Source organism: Amblyomma mixtum, chromosome 3 (assembly GCF_055824585.1).
Source record: "Amblyomma mixtum isolate Tamu chromosome 3, ASM5582458v1, whole genome shotgun sequence".
Classification (NCBI taxonomy): Eukaryota; Metazoa; Arthropoda; class Arachnida; order Ixodida; family Ixodidae; genus Amblyomma; species Amblyomma mixtum.
In genome coordinates, this window is record NC_143014.1 from 131,057,482 (window position 1) to 131,079,714 (window position 22,233).

General features: G+C 51.8%; 1 protein-coding gene across 1 annotated transcript in view; it reads left to right on the top strand.

Annotated features, from left to right (window-relative positions):
- Positions 1–22,233, top strand: part of LOC149351829 (lysosomal alpha-mannosidase-like) — a 347,210-nt gene that overhangs the window by 264,183 nt on the left and 60,794 nt on the right. The window contains exon 3 of the mRNA XM_089581157.1: positions 21,815–21,964. Coding sequence (XP_089437283.1) covers positions 21,815–21,964 — 150 coding nt within the window. The remainder of the gene's footprint in view (positions 1–21,814; positions 21,965–22,233) is intronic.

Consider the following 22,233-nt stretch of genomic DNA (forward strand, 5'->3'; position numbering starts at 1 on the left):
GGAGGCCTCCTGTTACATTTGTTGGAGGCGCGGTTTTGGCATCCTCATCCTGCCCTTGAACTACGCAACCGCACGCTATACCGACACCCGCTATGTTCGAAAGTGCCGACCGCCAAGCCGTGCAAGTGGGCCCGGCAGCCCTCTGTTACGGCTCCTTCCGCCAGCGGGACCCCGCCCTCTTCAGAGGTGCTGATGCCCATGATGCTGAAGACTGGCTAACATCTTACGAGAGCGTGAGCACCTGTAACGAGTAGGACAATGGCACGAAGTTGAACAACGTTGTCTTCAACTTAGCCGGTGTTACGAACCTCTGGTATCGCAACCACAGAGCAGGCTTCTCAACATGGACCACTTTCAAGATGAACCTCTCAGAAGTGTTCGGTCGTCTTGCTGTGCGCAAGCTACATGCAGAACAATGCTTTTCCGCACGTTCGCTGCAGCCGTCGGGCGATACCTGCACGACCTGTATTGAAGATGTGGTCAACCTGTGCTAGCACGTCAACGCCCAGGGGTCCGACGTTGACAAAAGAAAGCATATTATGAAAAGGAGTGAGGATGACGCATTTCAGACCCTGCTGTTGAGGGATCTCTGCACCGCTTCCGCAGTCGTCAGTCTCTGCGAGAGAGCTTTGCAAGTAGAGGCTCCTCACTCGCCAGCACGCCGCGCTTGTCGCGTCGCTTTCCGGTCTGTCGGCTGCTCCTGGCCACTCGTCGCTATACTGCAACAGATTAAAGACTTTGTACGTAGGAAAGTTGCCCGTCAACTCTCGCTTATGCCCACCCAACCCGAACTGTCCGGATACCTGGCGCCTCATCTTCGCCGTGTCTTCACAGAACGGGTGGCTGAGGCCCTTCCACTTACAGCTGCACCACTGACCTACGCTCACGCCGTCGCATGGCCGACGCCAGCTAGCTACCCCTCGGGTTATGCTACGCCTCAAGCACCTGTGCTTCAAGTCCCATCAAACGCCGGCACCTTTTCCTAGAACGCTTCCGCAGTTGAGCAATTCTTGCCGTACAAGTGGCAATCGCCCCATCGGTTACTCATGGGGACAGTCTGGTCCTGGTCGGACAGCGGACAGCCGGTACTGCCGTCGCCGTATGCATGTTTTCCCACCGCCTCCCGAATTTCCGGATGGCCACCTCAAAATCACTACACAGCGCCAGCCGACTCGTCGCCAAGCGTCCTCTTTCACCTAATCTCTCCGCCATCTCCACTTGCCGCTCACATTGCCCGTGTCGCCGCTCTTTTTCTCCTATATGCGACGAGGCCCCAATGTTACCCGAGAGAAAAGCCAGATGCTGCTGTTCCCAAGGCGAGAACTGCGCCACCAGCGAAATGCCCAAAGCCTTATTTCACTCTAAAAAAATCTGACTGACGCTTCTGTCGAGGGAGTTCCTGCACTGCCACGACAACAGTGCTGCAGTTACTGCCATGGCTGCAGCACTTTGCCGTTGCTTGAAAAAAGTGACGGCACCTCTTTCCGGATTCTCGCTGAGCCGCCTATTGAGCCGTTAGCGGCGCCCACTGCTCGAATCATTATTTAAGATGTTCTGCACACAGTCGAGTTAATCGTTTTCCCTTCCTGCTCTCATGGCATCGTCTTGGGTTGGGACTTCCTGTAGAGCCATAACGCAATCATCGATGGTGCTCGTGCTGAACTAAAGCGTCTCTTAAAGCCGTCGTTGCCGAAGATACTGGCCTTCCTGCGTATTCCTCCGTCCGTGCCCATCGCTTGGGACTGTTCGCGACTGCGTATATGGCCGTACCGGTAGCAGGATATGTTGTTTATGTTAAACGTGGGATGGTAGAAGAAGAGGAAGAAATAGTAGACTCTGAAGAAGAAGATAGCCTGTACAAAATTCATGTGGGATGCATTGACTTCTATTGGAGGTTCGATAAGAGGGACAGGAAGAAGCGAAAGGGAACGCGTGGTCTTTTATCAGTCACGTCTGCTGTTTTCTGCCTGAGCACACTGCTACAAGAGTGAGATCCAGGTGGGCTGAAATGAAGAAGGGCAACGCGCACAACAGCACTCGCAGACCCATAGTATTAACGCGACAGCGTTAAGGCTCCCGTTCTGCAGAAAATTTGGCGCCGTCGGTGGCGTCGTTGTCAGCGTTGTGAACGACAAAGCAGGTGACCCACCTGTCACCTAGATCCCGTGACCTTGTGACGTCACTACAACCTTACTACCGTGGCTGGATTGTGGATTGTGAGCAAACTGTCCACCGTGGCAGGTGGCAGTTAAATTAATGATTGGCCGAATTTCTAGCGCAGAAATACGAGGACAAAAAAAGGAAGTGGACGGGACACAGCGCTTCCACTCGACGCCGACAGCAAGAAATTAATTCGGTCGCACGTAGTCTCTGTGGCTCCGATAACAGCAATCCGTCAAACCGTGAATTAAGAACCAAAAAAGCACGATTTAATCGCCTTCTTTGGATGAGTGCGCCGTCGCAGGACGTCATCGTCAACGAGTTCCTGAGAAAAAGAGGGAAAATGGTACGACATCCTTTGCGTCCCGGGCAGCGATCACGCGACGGAGACAACGACCGTCGATCGCAGCCGCAAGCTCCCGAACTCCAGCGTGCGCTGTCGCCCGCCTAGCACTATATTGAAGGCCGCGCGCCGCCCCTTTCCACGGCTCACGCGCGAGCTATAACTTCAGCAGCTTTCTCGCCATACATGGCAACCCCTTGTTTCCTCTATCTCTCTGTCAACGATGGGTCGACGACGTTCGCATAGCTGAGCGCGGCGTTTTCTCCACCAGGGGCTGTGCGCGCACGTGTCGACGCTCGATGTTGACGTCGTAACCAGGGGGTTGCCACTCTCCCCCTCCCCTCCGCCCACGCTTTTGTCTCAGGCGAGTGAAAAATGACGCGGTCGGCGTGATGACAGGCGCCCAGCCAGTCATCTTCGGCGTGTGCGGCCGGCGCGCACCGCTCGTCGCGAGAGGTCGTCATCGCTCCTGGAGGGCCGCGGCGGCACGCGCGAGCGAGCGTCTGCGTGATGTGCTCGTATATTGCTCGCGATCAAGGCGGGCAAGGACGCGACCTGGGTCGTCATCTTTGTTGCAACGCTCACCGTCTTCTCGGCTCTGCCTATGCCACTCTTCGTCATCCATGTTTACGCGCTGCTCGCTGATCGCTTTGCGTATCGCCGGTCGCTTCACTTTCGATGTATAAATTGCATTGCTTCCTGCACGAACCGACGCATCCGACCATAAATTTTCTCTAGTACTGTTACTTCTCAATTCATCTTTCGATAATTCCGCATACGCTTGAGTGCGATATAATGAAATTCCTCAAAGCCTGACAGCAGGACGCCTTCTTTTCCTTCGGCACAGCGGCAGCTGCGTACGACCGGAGACCGTGGTACAGCAGCAGGGCTGATGGGGTTCTCTGTTAACTGCCGTGCGCTTTAATCTTCTTAGGCTTGCAGCAGTTCCAGTGCCGCCTTTTTCCAGCAAACGTTGCGCTCCGATGGCCTCGGTGTAGGTAACGGTGCACTTAATTTGGGTCTCTTGTCCTGAAGACTACCCCACTCGACGTTTGAACTGTGACTATTGCACTGAGGTATTTTTTAAACCAAACGAAAAACCGAGCGCTCGGAAACTGTTGTCTGCAAAAACGCGCATACTCATATTACTAATTAGACCATCCCATTTGTTGGAATGAGTGTCCCCGCCACCTCCCGACGAGGCGGCAAACGAGCGAACAACACGGGGAACAAAAATCACAGTCTATCTCATCGTTGAGAGTAGATGTAAGCATGAAATGCAGTGCAGGAAAGGCGTATAGCGTATTCTAGGACTGCTCATAGGTGGCGGTATGCCCGCACTCCAGTCCTGAGGAGCCTGCGTCATCAGCCACTTTTCTGTCTTAGCTTTTTTCTTAATGAGTGACAGCGCGCTAGGCTTCTTTCGCCGCTTTTGGTGTGTGGCGACTCACGTGACCAGCGCTCGCCACGTGCCAGTCAACACGTGCTAAACGGGATGCTGGGTCGTTTGCCTGGGCCGCGGACGCCGTCACTTCGTCGACAAGCAAGTCGGCGCAGCACCAGGAAATGTGGTCGCTGTCGTACAGTAGAACGCCAGGTGGTCTTTCTTTAATTCTTCTCTCAATTAATTCTTTCTCTTTTTCTTCTTTAACTCCTTTCTTCATCATATCTCTCACGGCGCGTTTGAGGAAGTTGGACAGTTGCTGGGTCTTTCGTTGCCTGAAAACCAATTTTTCTCTTAGCAGTCTTCGTACGCGACGCAGAACGAAGGGATGAAAGATTAAGACGACGAGATCCACAGCACAACGCCAGAGTCTGCCGGTTGAATACTCGGCGTAGGAGCCTGCGATGATGGCCGGCTCTTGAGCAGTGCGTTCACCCGGCAGGCTGTCGCGCTGTGCTTTTGTGGTTCAGTCACAATGCGGCTGATGTTCTATACATACTGCATGAAATTAATAGCAAGAAAGGAAAAAAACAACCGATGATGGCCGAGTGATATAAGGCAGTCGGAAGCGAAGTGCTTCGGTGTGCTCTACCAGCGGTTAGAATCCCGCTCTTGGTTGCATGTTTAACTTATTTTCTGCTCCCTTCCATTCAGACGAGAAAGTTCGAAGTGTTTCCGATAAATTCGGCTGCATGTTCTCCTTCAGCTTCTGACGATGTTCGCTCGAGTTTACGAATAAGTGGAGCTAAATGCACTTCGTAATTAAATTTATTGTTCTTTGTGAATCTAAGGTGGACATGTGAAGCGTAAAACTTTTGTCAAGCCAATTTTTAAGGCGAAAGCCTTTAATGTCTCATCGTTGTAAGCAGCAGTTGTCGACAGAAATGTCACGCTTTTCAGTTGGTCGAAACGGTCGTGACGTCAGAGTGCGCCAATTTCAAACGGGGCCAATTGTACTTTGGCTAGTAACCATGCAACCAATTGAAGGGATCATATAGTGATGCTCCAAGTAAGTGGGACTGAGCTTAGTTAATTGCTTAATTACCCAATTAGCCTAATTAACTTTTCTAGTCAGGCCATATAAATAAATAAAACAGAGTAGGAAATTGGTCGAGCTCGGGAATCGAACCCCGGTCCTCGGAGTGCGAGACGAGCGTGCTATCCACTCCGCCATGCCAACTCGATGGTTTGGAGTGAACAAAGGCGCTTCTAGTGAATACGGTGTCTTCGCTCACTGCCATCCTCCTCCCTACCCTTCCGGCGAGGTTTAGGTGTCCACCGAGATATGAGAGACAGATACATTTCCTTTCCTCAAAAACCAATTTACCGACGAGCGATGCGTAGAACCGAATGGGCGGCGTTCTATGGACCCCCTGGCAGCGTTGCAAGACGCTGTCGCGTTCCACTCTTAGTGGTGGTGGTGGAAAACATTTATGTACAGGTATCATACAGGAGGTTATGCATGAGCTGACCCAGAGGGGGCCAGCCCTTACAAATACTAGGTGGAGTTCCCTAGTTCGGGACCCCAGTGGCATCGGCCGCCGCCCAGGCTCGCGCGACCAGGCGAAGCTTAACATCTTAACCACACATCAGTGACCGCACTTTAGGTCAAGAAAGTGCACCCCCCCCCCCCCCCCCCCCCCGAATTTTAACGGGTGTCCACCGAGATATGTGAAAGTTACTGCTTTCCTCAAATACAATTTTCATTTTCTTCATTACGGGCCATCTTTGTCTTTCTTCTTTCACTCCCACTTCCTCCCTCCCTCTACGGTGCGGTTCAGGTGTCCACCGAGATGACAGAGAATTACTGCGCAATTTCCTTTCCTCAAAAAGCGTTGCGTTCAAACGGCAAGGCATCGCGCCGAACGGGTGGTGGCGTTCCGTGGACTCCCTGGCAGCGCTACAACACGCTGTCGCGTTCCACTCCTAAAGGCGAAGCTGAAGCGTCATTAATTAGCATTTAATTAGTATTCAGGTATTAATTAGTAATTAACCATTAATTAGTGATTTGTCATCGCTTAGTAAGTAGTACTCAATTACATGTGACGCCACCAGTGCCACAGAAGCAGTCAAAGTGGTGCGGAAAACGCTTTCGCCTCTACGCACTTTAGACAGTCAAAGTGCCCCTGAATTTTTTTTTGCCAAAATTTCTGCCCCGTTGAAAGACAGACCAACAGCATTCAAAATGCGAATCGGTGTGTGTGTGAACATAATCTGAATCGGCTTCAAACCAGTTCTACATGCTAACGGAAATTGCAGCTGAACTAACTAAGCGTATACGTTCACTCATTTCCCTTTTTCTCTCCACTGCTTGAAAGAGTGCAACTGCTTTTAACGCGGATCGGCTCACTGTCCTGAACCGGAGTCGCTGCTGACCAAAAGCGTTATCGGATTTCACCAAAAAAACGTCTACGTTCGGGAGCTTCTTTGTGCATTGCTTCATGGATCCGCGCTAAAGCGCATCCTTTACGCACAGTTTGCAAAATCATGTGATGACCTTTTTTATTTTCTTACTTTTTTTTTCTGGTGACGGAGTGATTGGTTCCTTTTTATTACAACATGAAAAAGATATTGTGTGGCACGTTTGTTCTACTTGCATGAGGAACTTACAAAATTGACACCTTGCGCTGAAAGCGACGAGTTCATCTTGTGGCGCACTGACCACTATGTACGTATGTACACATATCAGGATCGAAAAGATTGATTTATTACACTTCTACAGCCAAGTTTGCGGAATTGTTTGGTAATCACAGCGCGCATAGCGTCCGATTTGCTGTTTAATCGCTCGCGATCACGTGAAATTCAAACCGGACAGTGTCGTCGTGAGGCAGCTGCGAACCAATCAATTGCCTCGAGCTGGTTCTTGATATGAAGTTTTCTGGGTGCAGTGTACACTTACGAAAGTGGGCGCAAGACTGCCAAAGCTCATTTTATCATCCGCGGCCGACGCCGTTCCTCTCACATCCGCTATAGCTAACGTGCTTTTTGTTGTTTGCTTAGAGATGCGTACGAAAGGGAATGAATTTTTTATGTGGAGTCGGCCACTCCTTCCCTCGTTAAAAGCAAAACTTTGAGATCACTGCGGCGAACCGCACTGGAGCAATGCGAAAGCAAAACGCCACATAGTATATCGACGTCCGTGGCTGTTCTGACGTCAGTGTACTATATCGACGTCCATGAATATTTTGACGTCTAAGTGTATTTTGTCGCGTTTAATTAATTAACTAATAGCAGCTCATGAACCAAATTTTCCCCAAGGCAACAATTAATCACACACTATCTGTCACAATCACAATTTCACACATTTCAGGGAACGACGTAATCGTGTGGACAAAATTTGCGGACACCTTTTGCTGGCGCGACAGAGCCATATAATGCTTTGGCACTAATAAGAACGCTAAGTGACAGCGAGAGGAGCTATACGTGGTACCAGGAGGCGGCAGTATAAACACGACACCAAAAGGAGCATAAATCCGGTACTGGTGGAGGGAGTCAGGGGAGATCCTTGCTCATATTGTCACGTTGTAGTGACGGCAGTCCAGCGGTCAGGAAGACACCAACCAGTCTTGGAAACGAAGCTCTTTATTTGGGCTGACTTGCGCCCGCAAAAGAACTGAATCACTCGGCGGCGGCGTAAGCAACAAGCGTGCTCGTCGGTTGTCGAACTACGAAAGCCCGCTGCTCGCGGCATCGTTCTATTTAAAGCCGGCAAGGAAACTTCGAGATAACAGGTCGAGATCATCTAGAGTAATCTAGAAACACGTAGATGCAGCTGTTCATGGCTGTGAACAATCGAGATAAGTCCGGTCGCTTCTCGCGTCACGAACAAAAATGATAACACCCCTTTTCTGCGGCCTTGCGCGAACGAACGGACGCTATAATGATACGTGGCAATATGCACACGCACTTTGCTCTTCGCAAAAGCGAACTGTGCTATGGAAGAACTGGCTGAGTGGTCGGTATATCGGCTTTCGCCAGGATTATAGCGTTGTTCCGCCGATCCCTGTTCTGGCCTCCGGGACTCGATTCGGGCGCAGGGGGACGACGGCTTCTACGAGCCATGTCACCGAGGCGAGCAAGCGCGGCGACGCGTCTCTATGCCAAGCACGACCCGAGGAAACCATCGGGCGCGCGCGTCCGTGAAGTGTGCGCGACGCGTGACGCAAGCAGCAGTGTCGAGGCGATTGATCCTCACTGCCCTTGGGATACCGCGACGTGCCCCACACTCGTACATCGGCCATCTAGGATGCCACCGGTGGTGCCGCCGACGGCCACTTGTGCATGCCCTAGAGATAGGCACCTTCTTTAGAGGGGGGAAGTCCTCGCAGATAGTATTTGTTGTCGCTTTTTTTTTCCCTCTCAACATGTTTTTTTTTTTTTACTTCGGAGCACACGAGAAAAGCTGCGGGAAAAAAAAGAATGCTGCCAAATCGGGAGTCGCACCAAATATCATTCGTATTTCATCGGCGTCAGCCGAGCAGAAGAGCATGGAGTGCACACGTACGGGCATAGACCGCAGAGTTGCCAGACTGACGCTGTACTCTGAATAGAAATGAATCCGTTGGTTGTGGTTCAGAGTATTGAGACTCAGTGCGGTCTATAACAGCGCATAACCACGACAGAAGAGAGGTGCCGACAATAACTCTCTTTTACGTGTCTCGCAGCCTTTTCTCTTCCTCAGTAAGCGCTAAGACAACCATTACGATATGTTCACGGTAGCGTTATTATTGGGCAGCTACCGCTCCAACCGTCGGCCTAGGCAGGCAGAACTTGTTCACCTGGCACCATCGAGCAAGTGGTGGTGGTGAAAAACTTTTATTCAAAGAGAGCTTGAGGGTTAAAAAACCCTGCTGCATGGTCGGTATCCTTAGTCCGGGACACCGCACGACGAGGCCCCGTCTCGCGCCCGCTTGACCAGAGCCCTTTGGGACTCCAGCGTGGAGCAGTTGAGGAGGGCAGTCTCCCATGCCTCTCGGGTGGGGGTGGGGGAAGGGGGAAGGTGAGGATTCTGAGTACATGCCCACATCATGTGAAAGCTATCGCAGATCTCTCCACAGTGCGGGCAGCGCCCATCTGTGTTCGGATCGAAGTGTTTTGCTATGGCAGAACAGAGAAGGGTTCCTGTCTGCAGGCGCCGCAGAGTTCGCTCCTCCGCCTTACTCAGCCCCTTGGTAGGTGCCGGGTAGAGACGGTGGCTGTCGCAATAATGAATTAGGATTTCGCGGAACCGCAGAAACGGTTTATGAGCTTCTGAGCCAGGAGAGCTAGGATGAGGAGCCCGGTGTGTGAGCGCTCGGGCGGCCGCATCAGCGGCCTCATTGCCTCGTAGACCCTGGTGGCCAGGAGCCCAGATCACTTTTGTGCGAGTTGGATCGGCGGGAGCGCGTCTTAGAATTTGGGAGGCAAGAGGGGATATTTCGCCTGCAATATAATGTTCACAGGCCCGGCGAGAGTCCGTGATTACTGTTCTCGATTTTGGATCGGCGGCAGCGAGAGCTATTGCGACTTCCTCCGCTCGTGTTGAATTTGGGGCCCGAAAAGATAGCCCATCGACATTCATTCCCCGGTGGACTACGGCAGCCGTGAAGAATCCCGTGGGCGACGGCCCTGTGATGTCCACGTAGTAAACGCCCTCTTTATATCCATACTGCCTCTCAAGCGTGCGAACCCGCGCTTGTCGTCTGCCTTCATGTGAAGCCATGTCCATGTTACGAGGGAGCGGAGCGACCAAGAGCATGTGGCGCCACAGCACCGGGATGTTCTCCGTCCCCTCTGGTATGCATGTGTGTTGGATGTGTAAGCGGTTTAGCAGGCGGCGCCCAGGAACCGTCTGCGATAGCCGCGTATATTGGTTCACGAGGTGGGCCTCCCGCAACTCCTGATAGGAGTTTACCACTCCCAACGCCTTCAGTTTGGCGTTGGAGGTAACCACCGGGAGGTCCAGTGCTCGCTTTGTTGCCTTCCTGATGATGGCGTCAATGCGCTCGTCTTGTTGTTTGGTGGTGCGTAGGTACGGCACGGCGTAGAGGATCCGGCTGGTCACGAAGGCATAGGCGAGCCGTAGCGCGTCCCTGCCCCGCAGATTACCCCGCTTGTTGGAAACACGGTGGATCATGCGCCCTACCTGTTCACCTATGCTCTTGAGTTTCGCTATAGTAGAGTCCGGCCTAAGTTTGTTATTGATGAACAGACCCAGGATCCGGAGCTCTGCCACTTCTCTGATGGGACCGCCCGACAGAGATATGTGTAGAGACGTGTTGTCCTTGTGGTTTGTCCTGATGTGTAGAAGCTCTGATTTGGCGGGAGCACATTGGAGACCACAGTCGGCAGCACATGCTTCGACTATGGAGGCGGCCTGCTGAAGGCGGTCCTCCATCTCCCCAAGGCTCCCCTCGGTGGTCCAGATTGTAATGTCGTCTGCGTATAGTGCGTGTTTTATGCCCTCCACCTGAGCCAGTCGGCCGGGCAGGTGCATCATGGCGATGTTGAAAAGGAGCGGTGATAACACCGTCCCCTGCGGTGTACCTCGTGTACCCATAGAGTACGGGCCGTATTCCTCGTCCTCGATCCGGAGGAGTGCCTGACGCGCAGAGAGGAAGTCTCTGACATAGGCGAAGGCCTTCGCCCCGCAGTTAGTGGTGTTCAAGTTAGAGAGTATGGTGCCATGTTTAACATTGTCAAACGCCCCCTTAAGATCGAGGGCGAGAATGGCCTTGTCGTTTTGTTGCATGGCTGTGGGTCGTATTATGTCCCTGTGTAGTTGGAGTAGGACATCCTGTGCAGACATGTGCGGGCGGAACCTGCAAAGAGGCCCTTACCCTCCATGTATGGAGAGAGGCGAATCCGAACCATCGTCTCCATGAGTTTTCCCACACACGAGGTCAATGAGATGGGTCTTAAGTGTTTGTGAGCTAGGCGGCATATGCCGCAGCCTGCTCTGTAAGTTGTGCAATGCGAGCTCTAAGCTTGCGATTCGTCTTGTGTTTCTTCCATCGTTTTGTTAAGCTCCGGCGCGCCTCCCACAGATGCAGGAGGTGATTGTCCACTGCGGGGATCTCGTCGGTGGTGTGAAGTGTTTGCGTGTGTTGTTTCTGTATGTTGGTGATCTGTGTTGCCCACTCCGCATAGCCGTCGGTGAATAGTACGGGTGGGACGTCCTGAGTTCGAAATTGCTGCCAACTGGTTATTTTCGCCTGTCCCCATTTTTTACGGGCTGCCTTCGCCAAAAGCGTGATGCGGAGAAGGCAGTGGTCGCTGCCCAGGGTATCCCCCCAGGTTCTCCCATGTGGCGTTTGTGGGCCTGCCCGTTTCCAGCAGGCCGTTTCGAGCAGGTGGGCCTGCCCGTTTCCAGCAAGACAGCTATCAATAGGTGGTGTTCAATACACACTTACGGGCCATCGTTTTCAATTCTTTAACAGGAAAATGAGTTACCACTGCGTAAGGGCCCCATTGGGAATATTTCTGCTTGCAAAGTCGGGCCGTAAAAAAAAAATGGAAATAGTGAGGGCAATGCTGTACCTGACTACGACTCGCGGCTTAGCAGAAAGCATCGATCTAGATGCATGTCAGACGGAGTAAAAACCTCCTCAAAGGCTTGTTTCGAGCGCAGATTTGGTCTTGTGCGCGTTCAGCTGTGGGCGACACGAAAAAACCGCAGAAATTTGGGCCAATCGCCGCTAAGCGGTCTGTCTACGTATGTTTTCGTGTGCCTGAATAAGAGAAGCGAGAAGTAAATGAGGAAAAGTGAGGGGCATATAAGAAATAATATGAAACCAAGGAGAGCACAGAGGAACTTTTTCAGCATTATTATTTAGGGAAGGAATGGTAATGAGGCACCATTCAGAAGATAATTTAAGCGAAAGAAGAAAAAAAGAAGACAACGTGCTGCCGATGGACACAGGAAAGACGAGCTCCGCGTGTCGCACGCGATTTTCTGACAGCTGAACTATGGTGGCCCTCGTCTGGCGTTCTACCTTCGAAGACACTAACCGAAGGACCAACGCCATTCCCACTTCGAATTGCTGACCGACCAGTTCGCTCTTGCCGTACCACATGCTAGCCGCCCCGGGTAGCTCATTTCGTAGAGCGACTGCCCCGGTGAGTCGGTGGTCCCGGGTTTGAACCCCGGACCAGAACCAATTTTTCTTCACTGACGAAATTTCTGTGGAAGCTGTATAGCTTTCCTTTGTAGCCATATAGCTGCGCTTGGGTGGATGCCAATGAGCAATTACGCCCTTATTACAAATCTACTCCACCTTGGGAGATTACCCTTAACATTAGACTAACCCGATTAACCGTAGAAACTGCCCCTGAGATTGCTCAACCTCGCCACTTGAATCGTAGCGGCTGGAGGGGTGCGTCATACTACACCGCAGATGTCACGTGGATCGTGGTCGGAAGTAGACAGAGGCAGCTGTGCGAAGCCCTAACGGAAACTAAAAAGCGTCGATGTGTTTCACAGCTTTTTTTTTTTTTTTTGCTGAATGTCGCAGCATGCTAGTCAGTTCGTGCGCGCTGAGCGTATTATATAAAGAATGTCAGGTTTCAAGGAGGCTTTCCCGATTCTTAAGTTGGTTTCTCCGCAGTGCACTGTGCCCAACTGGTGGGGGCACAGGCAGTCTTCCCAGCACTAATTATAGGAGCAGTTCGCGCGTTTTTCGACTTAGCGGATGTATACGTGGTTTCATTAAGGACACCGTGGACACTTCGCAGGCGCTAGAACGCGTAATAAGCTTTTCACTGCTGTCTCGCTTGTGACCAACGACGCCATCAGTTTTGCGATGCGCATTACGCAGAAACCAACTTAGCAATTAGAAACATTTTCCCGTAAGTTATTTTGACCAACGATGGTTCTCGAGTATCCACCCAAGTCTCGGCACACGGGTGGTTACGCTTTTCATTTGCACCAACGTAAGAACACTTTGGTCAATCAAGCTACCCGAACAACAAGGTCGCTTGTGTCCATTATCACCCCATTTGTCACAAGGAACATTGCCTCCATTTATCTCGCACGTTATACGCTCTCGATTGAGGAATGGCCGAGAAACTAAGGGCCCTTGCACGCCCAGTATTTCGGCGATATCTCATTTTCCCGCAAAACGGACTATGCTTTGCGTTTGCTTTATTCGCTCAAGACCTAGCTTTCCACAGCTTGTTCTCACCAGGCGTACACATCAAATGAGCAACACGGACTCCTCGACTTGCACACGCGCGTCTCAATTTCCTAATATGAGCTGGCATCTCCGGTCGCATACTGAGAGCGAGACGGTGGGAACGGCGGCGTCGATTCGTGCGGTCCTTCTGTTTCCGTGCCAACCACGTTCGCGTCGGTTTCATTTTGGCTCAGCCGCAATGCGGCGGGTGCCTCGTTTGGGTGTTGCATCTATCTCATCTTCCGCCCGCGCGGGGAGCGAACGATCCGCTCGGAAGAGTGATGGCGGGCCTCTCGATTTCGGCCCCGTCTCCCGAGCTCCTCTATTTGTCCCGCTTCATCTGGCCTCAGCTGTAGCACGCTTCTGGCTTCAATTACTGCTGCCTCCGACGCCAGGCGAAACGGCCCGAAGGCTGTGTGCCGCCGCTGCAGGGTGCGGCCTTGTATGAAATCCGTTGGCCGAGGAAATGCAATGTAATAGGAAGCGGCATTTCGCGTCCTTGTCTCCAGAATGACCGAGAACTGGCCTGCGCGACTACAGAAAGACTGACGGATCTTTGCTGTTCGAGACCCGTAGGGGGCTTTGCGAAGGCATGCCTTCGTGATCTCATTGTATAGGGTCAAGACTTACTTCCTTTTTCTCGGTATTACGTAACTGATGTGGCAGAGCTGAGTGGAGAGTTCAGAGAGTTGTAGTCAGAGCCAGCTTCAAGGCTATGCTAATTTCATATCTTTTCTGGCCAGAAGGAACTGCTAAGACAAATTCCGGTTTTACTTCAAGGAGGCGCAGTGAATGATTTAGGTCGTGTTTCTTTTGTTGCTCGAGAAGACAAAGGCGAGGCCACCTCGTGTGTGGGAATGCCACCTGCTCGAAGAGCGTTCTCCTTCGCGTTGGGTGGTCGGCAGCGCCGGCATGCATGCGCACCCGCTGGGCGCCCTCGCTTTCGAGAGGAGAGCTGGTCGCGCGCTCGCCGAGAGTCACCCGAGCAGCGGCAGCGGCCAGGCTCTGGAGTGAGCGGTTGTCTTTCGCTGCCCGCCTGTTGACACAGTGGCGGCGGTGGCCGTGACTGGGAGGGCCCCTCCCACCCTTTTGGCGGCAGGCAAACACGGAGAGGAGCGCGCAGGCTGCATTCGCGCCCTTTCCTGTCGCCTCTCCATACTGGCGCATGGCCGCCCCTGTCGCGCTTTTGGCGGCCACCGTCCCTCGCCGCGTGGCCAAGACATCCAGACTGATCGATGGAGAAGTGTATAACATGTAGGGAAATGAAGGAAATCTGCAATAAGAGCAGCCGATGAGAGGGAAGAGCGAGCCGTTCTCTTTCTCGTTTTAGGCGAAAAGTATGGTCCCGAAGCGAGCGAATTACGAAGGTATTTAAGTGGCATTTGTTCGTCTACTCGACGATGTTTTAATCTTCGCACTTGCTGACAAAAAGGCACTGGCTTGTATTAATGTTCGACATTAGAGTGGTCATCTTGCTGACTGACTGACTGATTGATTGATTGATTGATTGATTGATTGATGATTGATTGATTGATTGATTGATTGATTGATTGATTGACCGATCGATCGATCTATCGATCGATCGATCGATCGCAAAGAGTGACCGCCGCTGGAGAACTATTTTTGCATGTCAAAATTAATTGACTTTACACCCGTTAATCTGCTGTCCCTTGTCTTTTCTCTCGCGCTACATGCATTCCCAATAGCAAAATTAACCAACTCGCCGAGCAGAAAGTGTTACTGCCTTTCTAGAGTTTTGCTAAATGGCTATGAAACTACTTTTCGCTGGAGGTGGTCGTCATGAGATAGTTCTCAGTATGCTTTGGCGTAACACGAGCCTGCTTACGTGAGCGATTCGTTCTTGCCGTCGGTATCGATCAGATGAGACGGTTGAAACCTCACTTTCTTCAACTTTCTCTTTAGTAACCTTTTTTATCTCCTCAAACTTTGCTTCAGTGGACGGCGTTTAGGCGCACGCGCTTAGAACGCATTACCCGCAGTGCTCCTGGCCCCGCAGGGCGAGCAAAGTGCTCTTCCTGGTGTTGCTCTAAATCGAAAAAAGTCCACTCGAAGTGTCGGGAGGCGTAGATAGGGGAAAAAAAAAGATCGCTGGCACAAGGAGTTCCGTGCTAAAACACTGGGTCTCTCTAGGGAAGAGCGCTTCTCCGGCATCTCCAAAGGACATAAAACGGAACCGGTGCCCGACCCGCTGCCGCCGCCCGCACAGAGGCATCGCCATAGCGATCAGAAGGCACATTTGACAAGATAAATAAAACAGTAGCCGCCGAAGACCCTCGTGTAGGGGCATCGGAAAGCGTTTGAAGAATATCCGAAGGGAAGCAAACCCAGAAATATTGATGCATTGCGTTTGCTCCATAAGAGCAGCACACGCGACGTTTCTCCCAGCTCTCCGTTTTTCTCTCGCTCAATCTCTGTCGCTCTCTCTGTCTCTGATTTGTTTTTGCTCTCTCGCAATTTTGTTCGCCGTTTCGCTCCTCCACGCGGCCCCGAGCCTCGGGAAGGCGGAGCTACCCGCACGGGCCGCAGGTGCGGGGACAACATATTTAGGAGCCGGGGGAAAGTAACAACGCACGAGGAAAGCAGAAGCGAAGTTGCTGCCAATGTCGCTCTGGGCAGGAACACGACGAAGCAATTTGTGGCGCCTGCGTCTCGGGCAATCTAGACAGAGAAGTGCTGACAGAACTCGGCGCGCGAGCGTTTCGCACCTGTCCGGAGCACAATCAGTGTAAGATGCGGCCTCATTTCCTCCGTGACATCCCGTTTGTTCTGGCGTTCGCGCGACGCCGGCATGCGCTCTCCCCTCTCGTTCCATCACTTCTGAATCGTTGTCGCGCTCAGTTTTCTTGCGCTCAGCCACCGCGAGACGCGCTCGGCTCGCGAACGCGCTGCATCAGACCGTGTGCGCACGCACTGCACGCGTACTTGTTTTTACTCCGGGCCGCCGAGATGCAAAGGTCTCGACACTGGTTTTGTTTCCCCTTCTCGAATCACTTCTTGTCGGCGTCGCCCTCCGAAGCGCGAATCGGTAATTAATCTTTTCAGTGCAGGCTTTAGTATATAACGTGGCTGCGCCTATGGAGCGATGTGCATATGCACCTGGTACAGCTCTCACAGCCTACTCTCACCCTGGCTCTAGTTTCTGTCCTCTCTCTTCTTTCGGCGTGGTCTCTTCGTCTGACCCTCTATTAAGTCGCAGTAAAATTTGCCTACGTTCTTCACATGGGATGTGGCTGTTCCGGCTCGTTCTCGGCTCGAAAGGGTTAGGAGACCACCGCTCTGCTTTGGATCGGAGCAGAGGAGGCATAAAATGGCACTTACTATTGCACTCTTACCATCCGCCCTGGGAAAGCCTCCTCTATTATCAATGCCTGTCAGAGCGGTTGAAAATGGCGAATCACGCCCTTTCCTGCCCTTCTCTCCTGTCCTTCCCAGTTGGCTGGCTTTTCTGCCTATCGAGGTTCAGTCTGGTCAAGCAAGTCCGCCGCACCGTGCCGCGTCGACGAAGACGCAGGAAGCTCAGCGCCGCAGTTGAATAAGGCCCTGCCAGAGTGACGAAATGTGAAGCCGTCTGCCGGATGGGAAACGGTGATGATCTGACAGGCGTTGATAATAGAGGAGACGTTGGCCTAACCACCTAGCTGTTCCTGGTGGTAAACAGTGGCGTGCTGACGCTCGACCGAGAGACTAAGGACAGAAAAAGAAAATAGAATTGCTATAAAATTGTTAATTAGCCCAGCCCAGGGACCGTATTTTCATAGGCTCATGCGGCGCTGCGCGTGAGCCTTATGGAAGTTCGGGATGAGCTATATGCGTCTCACAAGTCCCACCTGTGGCTGTGTTTTAAACAGTCGCCTGCAAGGGCAGTGGAGCATCGCTTGACCGCTGTACCACTGCGCCAGTAGTAGTGGTATAACCTCGAAATTTAAAATTTGGCCCGTCCCAGAAAATGAATTAAAGTGGATTAGTGAGTGGATTAAGGTGGCTTAGTGGGTCCCGATGAAAGGTACTCGAACATTATAGAAGGGGACGACTCATGCATACCATATAAGGGCAATGCAACCGGTTCCAACCGGAGTTTTGGCGGAAAAATCGCAAGAACATTAGGCACTCATTGTAGACGCCATAGCAAACAATCTAAACGTTATCGCATTTTCTGCTTTAAGAACGTGGTTAACAAGTTTCCGAAGCTTTTGCGACGATCCAATTGCCGATACACTTTTTTCCTCTCCCTTTACGATTGACAGCTGCCGCCTGTCACGTCAAGGTCGATAGCTAGCAGCCAATGCTTTTCGCCGGCTATACAGTATCAAATGCGGGGTAAACAAAGGGATAAGGAAACGAAAGCTTACAAAATACGACCTCTGCTCCATTTTTGAGGACGTTCTGTGTCACCAGCAACTTGCTGTTATGATGTAATTGCCGAAGACTGTTGCTGTTACATTTTACTTCTTCTGCTTTCTTTCCGTTTTTGTTATTACTGTCCACCATCTCCTGCGCTGCAGCACCAAAAGTAATACTGAGACAGATCTCACTTTTTATTGTGCTACTCAAAAAAGACACCGCGTCTAGGCTCCCCCTTCTTTTCTCTTCTTCCCATCCCGAAGACTCGAAGACCTGGCACGAGGCCGAGTGAATCTTAAAACGCAAGGCGTAGGCGACCCGAGGCGCTGAAGCGAAATAGACGGATGAAGGCGTAGAAAGGGGAGATTGCGGCGGATCTGCCCCGCGAGCACCTGCGCCAACCTAAAAAGAAAACCCTTCGAAGTGCTCGGAAATCTACGTGGGCTTGCCGAAAGAGAACGGAATCCAGAGAGAGGAGGACAGCCGTGCACACCATTGCAGCTTACCGCCGAGCTCGAGCCTCCGGAACCGTCTGCCGGCGGTGCAGGCTGAGGGTGCCTTCCCGACGCCGACACCGAAGGCACTCACTCTCGTTTACTCTGGCGTGCATCTCTGCTTCTTTTCCTTGTCTGATCCTCTCTGTCTAGCAAATCGACCATGTGGCGCCCACTTTCGTTGCGCAACTTGTCGCAGGCACTCATGATCCTCTTTAGAGTGTCAGTTGTGAGCACCGCATCTTCGGCGCGCTTTCTGGAGCGCTCCTATGCTTGGTCCTGCCGGAGCAGCAGCACATGATTCCAAGTTGGTTGGTGTGTCGCTGACGTCGGTAACCAGCCCAACTGAACGCCCTTTGAGACTGGCGTTTGCAAGTTGCTGGCTCTGTCGCCTCTTTCTTGTCTGTTACTTTGTTACCTTTCTTCCTAATGTATACCATGTTCTTTTTTATTATTATTATTATTGTACGCTTTGTGTGCCGGTAAATATTAGCGCTGTGCTTCTTTCACTGCTTGCTTTCCAGCTGTGCGTTTTTTTTTTTATGAGGAACTGAAGTACGTGCTTACATCTTGCCGGAACCGAAATGAGGAACTATCCAAAATTAAGAGCATAAACGCGGGAGAGGGCAAAAGAAGACACAATAACCATTTCTATTTTCTTGCCTGATGTAAGTTCTAGTGGAGTTGCATAAGTAACGCCAGGGAGATTCTTAGCGTCCGTTTTCTATGACGTTTTCTTTTAAGCAAGCAAGATGCATGATGGGCTTCTGTGAGCCTTCGCTAGTCTGTGTGTTTCATTCCATCTCCGTGGACGAGCATTTGGGGCCAGTGAACGCAGAGACCACGAAATTCGTGAAACTCAGCCGGCTTGCGCAAACAAACCGGCGGAAACATTTTCATCTCGAAGCAGCGGCGAGCGCACCGGAGAGCACAACGAAGGGCACACACACCGCTGCGCTGTGTCCACGGTATTCTGCGTCTTTGCACGGCTTGCTTGGAAATGAAAAGCCAGCAAGTCAAAATATCGGTGCTTGAAAAGTACCGTGACGAATGCACAGTCAAGGCTGTATCTCTCTTCTGCCACTTTTAAAACCCATAAACCTTCTGGCATGCGGAATATACTGTTATATTACGCTTTGACCTCACAGCGCCGTTGAAGGCGCGACGCGCTGACGCACGGAGCAAGCTACGTTCCGAGCCTTGTCGCCTCTTGCGGGTGCTAGTGAGCCGTCTTTCATACGGGTGCACGTGCAATTCAAGACGTACGAAGAGAGAATCTGGAGCGCGGCTCATAAAAGTCTGAGCACTTGGAGGAAGCCTTCAGCACCCTTCTCCGCCAGCCCGGCTATAAATGTGTTGACAGTGCTCTCGCGGAAAAGAGAAAGGCAAAGTATGCGCTCGCAGATTGAAAATAAAGATGAGATGCGTCTGGCCCGAAATATCCCTCGGATCGCACATATCCTCCGCACCGAACCAGATTCATGTTGACTCTGGGATTTGCCGCGCGCGCCGTTGGGCGGCTGCAACGGCCGTCCACGCGCTGGGCCGTCAGTGTCGCGCCGAATGCGTCCCTTATCCCTAAAGGGCTTTTTCTTACTGTTTGACAAAGGAGGCGAGAACGTGCGCGCTCTGGTGCCGCGTTGAACATGCGCGTCGAGCTCGCGCCGACAAACGCGCCATTGGCGTCGAGAGCGGCTGCGCCGAGATTCGATCCTGCCGCGGGAATGGGGCGAGCGCCTTCCACTGTGCGCCCAGATGGCGATCGCTTTGGGTGGTAGCGCTCCAGCGCCGCTTTGCTTTGCCCCTTCATTTCGCTACAAGGCGCAGTTTTTCCCGGAATTGTCCGATAAAGGCGAAGGCGCGCGATGATCGCCGCCTTCTCAGAAGGCGCGAGTGCAATGACGCGAGTGACACTCGACTCGGTCATTTTCTCTGGGTTATTTAGCGGCTAAAAAGGCAAGTCGCTGTAACGGGAAGCTTAGGCTAGAAGGAGGAAGAGCTGCGGGTGATGGGTTGTGTGCAGAGAAGCCTACTTCGTCGCAGGCAACTGAGTACGTAAACCTGAAGGACGGAGCGCGAGACGATGAGCGAGAGCGTGCGTGCAAAAGGGAAAGGGGAGAGTAAGATGTGCTTGCAAGTACAAAGCGAAGCCAGGAGATAAATAACTATAGCGTCTCTTGAGACAGCGAAGTCAGCGCCAGATCCAGAAGCCGACGGATTTTGCCTGAGTACCGCAGCATGTATGCTTTTGGAGCTGAAACAAAGCAGGAGTAAGTATCAGTGCTAATAGTGGCTTATGTTTTGCGCAGAAAAACAGGAAAAAGAATGTACAGTCTTTGTCAAAAGTAACCAGGCTCCATGGTTTGCTTCTCATTCGTAGAACAGAGCCCTCACGGCTTCCGTAAAGATCAAAAAGTTCTTCGAAGGTGAGAACAGGGGTTCTTCTTACCATACAAAGATTTAGAGCTTGAGGGCTGGCATAATAGCTTTTATATACGACTGAGAAGAAAATCGTGCAGCCTGGTAACTTTTGACAAAGACTGTACGTTGTTCGTTTCAAGCGCTTGGAATTTACTAATACCAGTGATCATCCTTGCGAACTTTTACTTCGTGCGGACTTTTTTTACTCGCCGAAAACATAACGAAATTGGCTCGATAGCCGAACTTGCATAGTCGTTTTGTCGATGATTTGAACACTGTTACTTTCGTTGCTTGAAATAATTCGCGCAGCTGAGCAGCACTTCCCGCTTTCTGTAAACGTCTCCGCTACGACTTTTTTGACGCCGTGTCTCGGGCTATGCGTGTTCACTCGCCATCGAGTGGGGTGGTACAATGGTATGTGATCGAACTTTCACTGCCTTCGTAGAGTAAAAAAAAAATGGGCCCATAAGAAGGAACAATTTCGTTTCATTTTTTTGCCTCCAATGAGTTCTGTTGTCGAACACTTTTCTGGTGCATTTCATGCTATTCATATTTACACTAATGGTTTAAAAGTCAGTTGTAGTCTTCCTGAGAAAGCGTACGACAGGGGATATAGGTATGTGTGCGATGCTGGATACAGTGAAACGAGGCTGACCTTGTAATAAGTCTCAGAAATGTAGCTAACTCCAGGACTCTACTGACGGTCGTCGCCGCATCTGGAGCGAAGCCGTCGCCCGAGTGCTGCTGACTAACTGACACGTACTGTCCGTGAACGCGAGGTCGAACGCGACTGACAACAGAACCTTGAGCAACGCTGGGCCGAACAGCCTCATGAAATCGTCATCGTCATCAGCCTAACTGCGTCCACTGCAGGCTGAATACCTCTCCCATATCTCTCCAATTAACCCGTTCCTGCGACAGTTGCGGCCACCTTATCCCCGCAAACTTCCTAATCTCATCCGCTCCTGACCCTCTGACTCCCCCTCCTACGCTTGCCCTCTCTTAGAATCCATTCCGTTACCTTAAAAGACTACCAGTTATCTTGCCTTCACATCACATGTCCTGCCCATACCCGCTTCTTCTTCCTGATTTCAACTCTAGGATGTCATTAGCTCGCATTTGTTGCCTGATCGATCCTGCTCTCTTCCTGTCTCTTAGCGTTACATCTACCATTTTCCTTTCCATAGCTCTCTGCACACTCCTCAATTCAAGTGCAACCCACTTCGTTAGCCTCCTCGTGTCTGCCCCATAGGTCCATGCCGCTAAGGTTCAGCTCTTGTATACTTTTCCTCTTGAGGTATACTGGTAAACTGCTATTCATAACCTCAGAGTGCCTGGCAGATGCACTGCACCTAAAAAAGCAGGTAGTTATATCCACCCTAAGAGCTCTGCACAGCAAAAAATATTCAGCTTTTTTCCCCTCCTCCCTGTTCCGCAGACGTGCGCACCATCCTGGACTCGGTGGTCGAGGAGCTGGAGGCGAACCGCGACCGGCGCTTCATCTACGTCGAGATGGCCTTCTTCACCCGCTGGTGGGAAGAACAGACGCCCGAGAAGCAGGCCTCGGTCCGCGCCCTCGTCGAAGCCGGTGAGTGCGTTTTCCAGCTACACTGAGGCACACCCGCTGCGGACAGCTTTCCGCTTCCAGCCAGCATCATGTGAGGCGCCGGATCGAACAGCCTTCCTGACAAAAGGATGGGGCGTGCAAGTACCCTCTCCTTTCCGGGAGATTTTTGAGGTGCAGTGGTTGCTTGGAGAGGAGATGTCAAGGTTAGACCTTCGACGTTCTATTCTGTTCGCCCCGGAGTGACAGTGGACGTGATCGGACTGCGCGCATTGGTCACATTCCGTGACTTC